This window comes from Eurypyga helias, unplaced genomic scaffold (assembly GCF_000690775.1).
Source record: "Eurypyga helias isolate BGI_N326 unplaced genomic scaffold, ASM69077v1 scaffold35220, whole genome shotgun sequence".
In the NCBI taxonomy this organism is placed as follows: Eukaryota; Metazoa; Chordata; class Aves; order Eurypygiformes; family Eurypygidae; genus Eurypyga; species Eurypyga helias.
This window is the reverse complement of record NW_010224381.1, coordinates 9356-19460: the sequence shown is the minus strand read 5'-3', so window position 1 is coordinate 19460 and position 10105 is coordinate 9356. Positions and strand designations below refer to the sequence as shown.

Sequence of the window (10105 nt, the reverse complement as noted above, 5' to 3'; positions counted from 1 at the left end):
TGGTGTGAGAGAGGGGACGTCTGTACTGTGAAGCAGACAGTGCTACTTTTCATTCCTCTGGTTTTGCACAAGTTTTTTTATTGAGAGCTGGGGTGTTGGTCGGATTATTTTGTTTGTTTGAAGTGTCAAATACAATGATGCTCAGTAGTTAAATAAAAAATTATGTAGCCTTTAAAATATGATAAATGTTTTGAAGAAAGTAGATGTTGTGTGATGCACCATTTTTGTAATACATGCAGTTTATAATTGACTTGTTTCTTTTTGTTTCATTGCAGCAGATGCAATTAATAATGCAGCAGGGTTTGGTTTTAGAGGCTACGATAAAAATGGAGTTACACGTTGGGATCTAATATCAAATCTGAGAATCCAGCAAATAGAGGTTTGTTTCTGGGTCTTTCAAATAACAACCATGCCCATGTGGGTAGCTGCTTGTAGTCCTGGTAACTTTGCTTATGTATTTTCTTTTCTTGAGATAGTGGATATATTCTAAGTAAGAAATTGTGTGTTCACGCTCTTAGGAGAGGATGGAAAATAGTCTGTTTGACTATGTTCTACTTCCCAGTTGACTTGTAGTATATTTGGGGATTCTAAGTAGTTGGGTAAATACCATATTCAACTCATCACGGAGTTGGGGTTGTCTTGTAATTTGTATGTCAGAATTTTGAAATACTCTGTAACACTTTACAATTACAGAGATAATTAATTTTTTCTTTACTTTACAGTTTTCCACAAGTTTCAAGATGTTTCTTGATAACTGGAATATCCAAACAGCTCTGTGGCTCAAAAGGTATTTATTTCTTAAAGGAAAGATTTACTCCACTGAAGTTTCTTAGATAAACATTGCTTCGAAGGTGATTTAACATTTAAAGTTAAACCCCACAAACCATTGGGTATTTAGTACCTGCACATTCTTCTTGTAGCACTTGAATTAAAGCCTCTGCATTTAGGATTTCTCTCTTAGTGTAAACTATCAGGTTATGGTGGAAACCAGTTTTCTTCACTGCCCATAGGGAACCTACAACCTTCTCTTTTTCTCTTGGCCTTCAAGGTAGTGCGTGTTGCTGAGAGCAGCAGGCAGAACATGTGTCTCAGCCTGCGGAAGCTCTGCGTTATTTTTAGCTGCACAGTGATACAGGAACTTCCATACATTCTGTGAGAGAACTTTCTGCGCCCCTTCCATAACGAGTCGATGGCAAATGTCACACCCTGCACTGTGCTGTCAACGCAAATTGCAAATGAATATCCCCCTGATGCACTTTCTTCCTTGCCTGGGAAAGAGGTATAGTGCCCAGTGAACGACATCATCCTGCTTCTACTACACCGTGGTAATTAGAAAATAAAAAAGTGTTCTTGAAGAGTGTGGGGAAGGTGTTTCCCTTCTCGGTCTGTTTAGTTGGTCTTGCTATCAATAGCTGCAGTTTAACTGAGACAGCTCCATCTTGGGATCACTCAGGAATTTTATCCTAGGATTGTTGGAAACAGCATGTTTCTTCCATTGAATTTCTTCATAGTGTATTCTTTCTTCCATAATTCCTTCCCTAAGTATTTGTCTGACTCAGTTGAAAACAGAAATGGAATTTTCTGATTATTCTGGTTGGCTCAGTAGGCAATAGAATCTCTGCCTAGGATAGTCAGCAGGGAGGAATTGCATGCTTGCAGGTATTGAAATGGATCATGTAATAAAGCAAATAAGCAATTTAGCTGTTTTAAAATGCATTTTAAGTTAGTTAGAGAACAGAAGTTTATCAATATTAAAACCTAATAGGAAAAGGTTGTGTTTCAACAGACTTTCAGATCTCCTAAATGGTTCTAAAAGAAAACTCTTTTTACTGAAGAAGAGTAGCATTTTTGTTAAGAATGGAAAGAAAAAGATGGACGTCAGTTGCTCAGGGTGACATTAAAAGAAGATGTAAGAAAAATTAAAGCATCTCCTTTAAAAATATTTCTAAGACCAATTGTAGAAGAATCTCTGAGGATAGCTGCAGCAGTTTGCATAGAGGACAAGCTCACGTGTTGCTTTAAACCTCCACTTTTAATGCCTCGCTTGTTTACCATTTGTAGAAGTACCTGATGCCTTAAGCATTTATCTTGCATGAAATACCGAACATCAACATTTGTTCTGTTGTTTTCTGAAACTCTCTGAAGAGAAACCAAATCATCAGAATTACAGGACTTAAACCCTGATTGTGTGAAAGCAAACTCCTTGTAAAAGTAGGGTTAATGGATCTACGGATCATCAAGAAGTTTAACAAACACTTCATGTAGATCACAAAATACAGCAGTTCAGAGGTGTTATTGTCACAAGCTTGCAAGGTAAAACATTTACTTAGTAGCATTCATCAACAATAGATATCATGGTAATGTTTCCTGACTAGGGAAGCTGTTACATTTCCCCTCAGCCTGTCCCTTCCTCTTTTTCCAAAGAAAATACCTCTTTCCATTTGTCTGTGGTCATATTTACAAAACCTCTGTGGTTCTGGTTGCTCTCTTCTGTCATAGTTCCAAACTTCCTGCCATCTTAAGAGTGGTTGTAGTCCTTCTGCGAAGACCTCCAGGATATTTCCCTGGCTTGTTACAGACAGAGTTGAATGATTTGAGTGGATTAATTATCTTTCTTCTCTTTAGAGAGCGCTCTAATGCATCACAGTATGACAGAGAGGGTGGTGAGGCACTGGAACAGGTTGCCCAGAGAAGCTGTGGATGCCCCATCCCTGGAAGTGTTCAAGGCCAGGCTGGATGAGGCTTTGAGCAACCTGGTCTAGTGGAAGGTGTCCCTGCCCATGGCAGGGGGGTTGGAACTAGATGGGCTTTAAGGTCCCTTCCAACCCAAACTATTCTGTGATTCTGTGATCTGTCTTTTCTGCAGCAGCAATCTATGGTTGATTCATGCTCAGCTGATACTCGGTGTTTCATACTGCTCATTCATATTCCCACTCAGCTACACATTTTGGTGATGTTACAGGGATGGGGGCTCTTTTGCATCTTCCATTTTTTTTTTACTAGATGTCCTATACCATGGATGTAGTCTCGAATGATGCTCTGAAATCAACAATTCTGTCAGCATCATTTTGTATTCTAGTGCTCTGTTCAGGAAAAAATGACGATCTTCATCATTCTGCTCTCTCTGTCCACACACGCCCCAAAAAAAAAGGAAGGGGGAGGCAGGATGGAAAAATATACTTATCAGTCTGCTACCCAAGCTAGTAGTAAAAGTATAAAACCAGACCAAAGGCAGTGCCTGCATCTTCCCACTTCTGGGGCAAATTATGGATAAGATAACCTGAATCTTAAATTTGAATAGATTTTCTCAGCCTGTTGTGATGACCATATTTCCTTGGTTTGCTTTTGGGAATGTCAAATCACACTGAAATGCTTCACTTATTATTGACAAATCCATGGAGGGGTTTAAGCTCACCTTTTACTCTTTGAAATTGAAGCTTGATAACTTTTCTTCTAGTATATGTCTTATCTGACTTGCATTGATATAACTGAAATTTGGTTAGTTAATTTGGTTTTGTTAGTTCCTGAATGCTTTGCAGGGGAAAATTTGCTTAGTTAAAGTATTTCGAACCAGATAAAGATTGAAGGAATTTATCAATTTGTTAAAGAGACATAATTAACCACCAGTCAGTGAAATACACTTTCTGATTTAATATCAGTGCTAGAACAGGTAACACTTTGTACATGTTTGGTGTTTGGTTTAATAAACGTTTCTAAACACTCTTCTGTAACTAATCCCAAGGAGTTTCAAAGAAGATCACATGCACAGGCGTGTTACACGCAAACTGCGCCTCCAGTCCCGAGGACGTGGGATACAAGAACCCACCCATTCTGGAAGTGAGGGGCCCCCACTAGTAGGCGCTGCGTGATGCAGATGTGGGTGCTCCAGCTCTCTGTGACCCTGCCGACCCACATGCAGTTAGAGCCTGGCAGGAGTTTGTGTGCCTGCAGCTGGTAGGGGTGAGATACTGCTCCCTGGGTACTGATTGCCGCGCTGCCAGTCTCCCAGCCGGCTGCAGGCTGCTCACTGGCTGCCAGGGAGGATGCTCTGTCCTGGCCCAGACACGGGCTGATGCTGGCGGAGCGACTCCTGGCAGTGTCACCCCAGGGTTGATGACTGGTATTTTGCTCCAAGGTGTCTCCTGGACTTGTTACAAATTTTCCTAGTGCTTTTGCACTTTCTAGGCTGACAGATTTAATTTTTTTTTGTCTCAAAAGTCTCTTTGGAATTCACTGCTTACTGTTTATTCTGGCCAGTGAAGCTGTCTTTAGGGTGGTCAGTTTGGGGCAAATGTCCACCGATGTGTACTCGGGCTTTGCGTACTACGCATTAGCCTCATATTCTCATCTTAACGGGCGTGGTTAGCAAAGCCCTTTGGCAGGGGGAGAGGGCTGTGCTGGCACCCTGCACTGAGGGATAAAACTTATGTCTGGAATAAACTATATTATTCTATCAGATCCTGCCTCTTTACCTTCTTAACACTGAGTGTATCACTTGGCCTCAGCTGTCTTGCGTATATACAGAAGTTGTAGTCAAGTAGTTACGTTAGTAGTGAATGCTTTGGCCCCCTCTATCATCAGCTTGTTGTCTTCTTCGGATGATAGATGTGCATTCTCTTCTCTTTCTCCATCACTTGCTGTATGTTTATAAACCCTTTTTACACGCTGGTATCTATGGCCTCTTTTAGTTAAAACTCATTTTTGTCTGCTAGCCTTAGATTTGTGTTCATGCATGCTTGTGCTGTTTATTTTTGATTCATGTTAGTGTGCATCTGTTTCCATATTTCCTATTGCTTTTTGGTTTTCAGATCATTACAGACATTACAGAACTCTTGATGAAGCCATATCAGGACCTTACCATGTTTCCTATCATTCTTCCACATCATGATGGTTTGTCACTGTGTCATTTGATGTTGTCTTCTAGAAACTACCTTTCTTGGATTCCTTTTTCCCTTCTTCCTTCTAGAAATCCTCGCTTTAGGACCTCGCCTAATAGTTCAGAATCTTGGTTTTTAAATAGCAGAGTTCAGCATTTTCCTTATTTGATAATTCTCACATTCCTGGATTCATTAATTATAATTTCATCATTGTGCTCACCCAATTGCCTTACACAGACAAGTTTTCAGTCTCTGTTACTCAACATTGAAGGTAGCTGTTAGTCTTCCCCTCCTTCTATAAGCTGCTTTCCTTTATGAAATGTTTGTGTACCTGACCCATTGCAGGAGTTTGCGGGGTAGACTGTGCTGTCCATCGTAGCTTTTCAAACACGTTCTTGGCCTTAATAAGGGTTGAGCCATCCAACACCCATCTTCAGGTGCGTGTTTATCACTTGGTTAGAAATGAGTACCCTCTGTGATGGCACTGGGTAGCACTGAGGGGTTACATTGGGGACTGTGAGTAGCTTTACGTATTTTCTGCAGGTCAGTAGCAGCAACATTGTTAAATAATAGTAAACTGCAGTTGCATTGCAAATGATGTGTTGGAGGTGAAATTGCTAAAAGTATAAATGGACAGATGGTAATGGGTAAAGTTGTTGGTGATTTGTTTCACGTTGTCTTGAATTGTCTTTGACTTGCTAGAGTGTGCTACGAGCGAGCCACCTTCAGCCCAACGATCCAAACCTTCATCCTTTCCGCCATCTGGCACGGGGTTTACCCAGGATATTATTTAACATTTTTAACAGGAGTACTAATGACACTAGCAGCACGAGCTGTAAGTACCAACCAAGTATCATCTGAAATAATACGCTTTGTAGAAGAAAACTGGTTGTGTTCTGTAGCCCAAAGGTGCACTTTACAGGGGAGATGCAGTCTGTCTGACAGCGTCGTTTACTTTTTCAGTTAGGAGAGCAGTGGGAATTACTAATTACAAGGAGGGGTTGGTGGGAACAAGACTGTACATGGACTGTAACATCTTTGTAGCTTCTCTCCTGTGGAAGCTCTTCCTGTCTGTTAACTGCTCATGTATGGCTAAGTCAGGCTCAACAGGGGGGATGTTATCTACGATCATTTGGATAAAACTTTCCAATGATGAAAAAATCACTGATGATGAGTAGCTTAAAATGTGGGGGTCAGTGCTATATATTCATGGAGTACTCCCTCTCTCTGATTTCTCTTCAGTACTGCTGTAAAGATGGTAGCTAAAGAATGCTCTCCCTCAACCAGCAGATAAACTCTGGTGCAGTTACTGTTCAAAATCGGGCAGCCAGCAGCGCAGTCACGTTGACAAGCTTTTGCAGCTGCTGCTCGGAACTATATGGAACCAGCAAATCTGCCAAGAAATCTCGACGTTCCGCTTGGGAAAGCTGCCCAAGAGCAGAGGCAGGCTTAGCAGCTACCCAGTGAGAAAGAGGAACAAACAAACATGGTGTAGCTCAGAGCAGTGTAGCAGACCGCTTCTCTCTTGGAAGAACCAGGAGAGTAAGAAATGGAGCAGACTGCTCTTTGTTGCTCCAACAGCGTGGGGAAGGCGGTACTTCAGACGTAGATGGTTACCAGCACCAATAAAGCAGATGCTTCCTCCTCCTCCTTCAGAGATGTGGGTATAGTCCTTGTTTGACAGAATCGACTCCTTTCTCAGCAATAGGTATAGCTCGCTTCCTGACTCTGTCATGGTGAGCTTTTGACACTTAGCAGCCAGGGGCTGGTGCAAAAGCCAAGGGTCAGGGACAGTTCACAGGTAAAAGTGGTTGTGTTCTCTCAGGCAGTCCAGTAAATCAGAGTGCTCTCTGCACTTCATCCTGGGCTTTGCTAGCAAGCTGCGTTGGAGTCATTTCATTTTTACCAATCAGTAGGATATTAAATAAAAATATTTTGAGTTCGGGATTTAACAGATACTTAAGATCAGCTGATAAGTTGGAGGTACTTCAGCATGTTTGTTATTTGTCTCTGCTAGCCTTTACTGCAACGTTTGCCAGCTTTGACCCACACTCTCTTCTATCATGCCTAAGCATGTATTCAACTAGTATTACTCCCATTAATCATTACACATTTCATAGTCAAGTGCTTACTAGGGGCAATTATAGATGTATCTTGAAAGTTGTCCTTCGAGTCCTAAAATCCTAGATATCTCTACAAGAAGTTCTGGGAAGCTTCACCCAAGTTCTAGAGACCACAGGAACAAGTCGTACGTGACTGTAGGAGAGAACTGGGGGGAGATGGCAGGACAAAGGGTTTGTGGTCAGAATGACTTGTTTTACTTTGCTTAGCTAAACAAAGACTGAGTGAGAATGTGGTCTCTACAGGGGAATTTGGGTAAGGAGGACAGGAAGGGTAAAATGATTTTAATGTAAAAACTGAAATCAGCAGGAGCTAGCCTCGGACACGTTCTTTAGACCCGGAGTTCTAAAGAGATGGAAGGTTGGAGAAGCTGAACTGGGTCCTCTGGTGTGCGGCTTTTCAAAGAGGAGCACCCTCAGTGCAGGCGGCCAGAAGGTGGCAGCCGTGATACCAAGGGACAAAGGCTGAATTGAGCCCGACTTGGCTTGTCAGCAAATAGGAGGGTGAGCAAGGGGAAAAGTTCAGTCATAGGAAGGAGAAGATCTACTGGTGTCTTTTTAGACTTAAATAAAACTGAACCTAAACCTGTGTGGGGTTCGGATTTTTAAAATACCTTTGGTATTCCCATTGTTGGAACAGAATTTCACAAACAAAAGAAAACTCAGCCTCTCCTATGATGAAAGGCTGTGAGAGTTGGGCTTGTCCAGCCTGGAGAAGAGAAGGCTCCAGGGAGACCTTATTGCAGCCTTCCAGTACCTGAAGGGGCTACAAGGAAGCTGGGGGGGACTTTTTACAAGGGCCTGTAGTGACAGGACAAGGGGTAGCGGGTTTGAATTGAAAGTGAGGAGATTTAGATTAGATATCAGGAAGAAGTTCTTCCCGGAGAGGGTGGTGAGGCACTGGCACAGGTTGCCCAGAGAAGCTGTGGATGCCCCATCCCTGGAAGTGTTCAAGCTCTGTACAGCAAGATAGCTCTCAGAGCATCTTCCTAAGCTAACTTACTATTATCTGCTTTTTCAGATCAGAAACAATATCAGACACTATTTTGTTGACTCTCCTGCTGTTAAACTGTGTTATGATATCCTAACATGGATGGCAACTCAATTAGCAATAAGTTACACAGTCGTGCCATTTGTACTGCTCTCTGTGAAACCCTCTTTCACCTTTTACAGGTAAGCATATTCTACCTGTTTCCTTTCTTTTTAACTCTGAATAGAAGTATTTTCTGCTGCATAAGATTTCTAGAGCTGTTTTACTGCTAATTAAAAGATTGATCTGTTAGCTGGGCAAACTGTATTTCTGTTCCACTGCTTGAGCATAGTGTGTGTTGCGTATGAGAACCCACAGAGTGCTCTTGTTGTCCTGCCGTGGTAGGCTTATTTTCCTGGAGCGGGGAAGAAAAAACCCCAACCAAAAACCAAACCAGAAGGGTGCCTTTGAGGTTACTGATACGCACCTGAACTGTTTTATAGTGAGACTATGTGATGACTTGTGAAAAATACTTGAAAGCAGACTCCTCCTCACTTTACATCTCTCCTACAGCACTGAGTACTGAGGGAAGGCTCCTATGATGCTATGATTTCTGATTTCCCCCTCTTTACGTTTCTTAAAGGAAATATTCATGTCTCCCTGTCTTACGAGCAAAATACTGTACGCAAGTAGGTTTTGACAGTTTATTCCTTAATCATCCTTCTGTTACTGAATTACTGTTATCTGTGTTTGTTTTTTAGCTCCTGCTATTTCTGTCTTCATATTGCCAGCATCCTGGTGTTGTTGGTATTTCCACTGAAAAGAACTCAAAAAGGAAGTAAAAAGCCTGAAAGCGTCCAGCCCTCATGGTCCAAAAAACTAGAAGAAGAAAATCTTTTGCAAAAGAACAGTTTTTCCACAACAAATAATAGTTTTGGTCAGAAACAAGAAATAACCTGCAGATATCAAACATTAAAACAGTGATTGAGGAAATAACTATGATGAATATATTTTGTATGTTTTCAGAAACCCATTTTTAGCACCTTTTAAAGGGGTTTGTATTTGTTTGCAAAGATGTTTAGTAAGAAAAGAATGCGTTACCTAGGAAAATCACATACAATAGCAAGACTGGAAACAAAACAAATTAACCCCTCCCATGCCATGTCCCTGTGGGTCACGCCTTATACAAAGAGACGACCATTATTTCAATGGGCACTCAGGACTTGCAACGTATGTCCACAGGGTCATCTGTGTGCCCTTTGCCGAATGTACGTTGTGTATCCCAAGGCACTGATGGGGTGGAATCAAATTGCGTCCATCTAGGCTTAACGAATGGAAATGAATTTTTCCAAAATGAATCACTTGCCTTAAACCCTCTATTTACTGAAATACCGTTTCTAAGTGGGCATTTTCAAGTTGGATGTGGAAAAGCATATGGCAAATATTTAATGCTGTATGCTGTAAAGAAGACAAAAATAGGAAATGCGAAGCCGTTAGAAGGCTTTTGCATCTTTAAAAGGGAATTGCAATAAGCATCTCAGTATTTGGAGGGTTTTCTTAAAGTATCTCTGACTATGACAGTACGTTTCAGAACTGTAAACGTTACTGATGCCAAATTAGAGTTAGGTTGCTCTGATGAAGAGTATAATTACACGTAGCCCTTCGAATGGATTGGAAAAAAATAAAGCACCTGATGGATGACCTTTCCCAGGGCGTGATAGCTCTAACCTGGGTTTCTTTTACTTTGAAAACCAATGCAACACTGCCAAGTGGGCTTTGCAGCTGGAGAAGGAAAGGCAGCCGTGGGACACGGAAGACAATGTGCAAGCAGTGGGATTTCAGTGAAAGTGCATTTATACCCTTAAATACCAGAAACACTTGTTCTAAAATAGAACTGCGTTACAAAACATGATTTTTAATAGTTCAAGTTGTTTTGAATTTTCAGGCATACAGTAGTGAGTCGGTGATGCTTTCAGCATAAAGTAGCAAAATTACCTTGAGCTCCAGTGCACAGGTAGTCAAACGTGAAATTACCATCATGACCAGTTTCGGTAGGCTTGGTAATGAGTGGCCCTTTTTCCAAAGAAGTATATGAATTTGAAGAAAAGCCTTTTTCTTTAGAGTTTCAGATGCAAAGC

General features: G+C 41.5%; 1 protein-coding gene across 1 annotated transcript; it reads left to right on the top strand.

Moving 5' to 3' along the window:
* Positions 1-265: 265 nt before the first annotated feature.
* On the top strand, positions 266-9870 carry LOC104516897 (membrane-bound O-acyltransferase domain-containing protein 2). Its single transcript, XM_010161395.1, has 5 exons — positions 266-379; positions 723-787; positions 5580-5712; positions 8019-8170; positions 8729-9870. The coding sequence occupies exons 2-5, from the start codon at positions 741-743 to the stop codon at positions 8949-8951; spliced, it is 555 nt and encodes a 184-aa protein (XP_010159697.1). The 5' UTR covers positions 266-379; positions 723-740; the 3' UTR covers positions 8952-9870.
* The last annotated feature ends 235 nt before the right edge of the window (positions 9871-10105 follow it).

Coding starts and splice junctions, on each gene's coding strand:
- LOC104516897 (XM_010161395.1), top strand. CDS start 741: ATGTTTCTTGATAACTGGAATATCCAAACAGCTCTGTGGCTCAAAAG. Junction 788..5,579: donor ACAGCTCTGTGGCTCAAAAG/GTATTTATTTCT, acceptor TTGACTTGCTAG/AGTGTGCTACGAGCGAGCCA. Junction 5,713..8,018: donor TGACACTAGCAGCACGAGCT/GTAAGTACCAAC, acceptor CTGCTTTTTCAG/ATCAGAAACAATATCAGACA.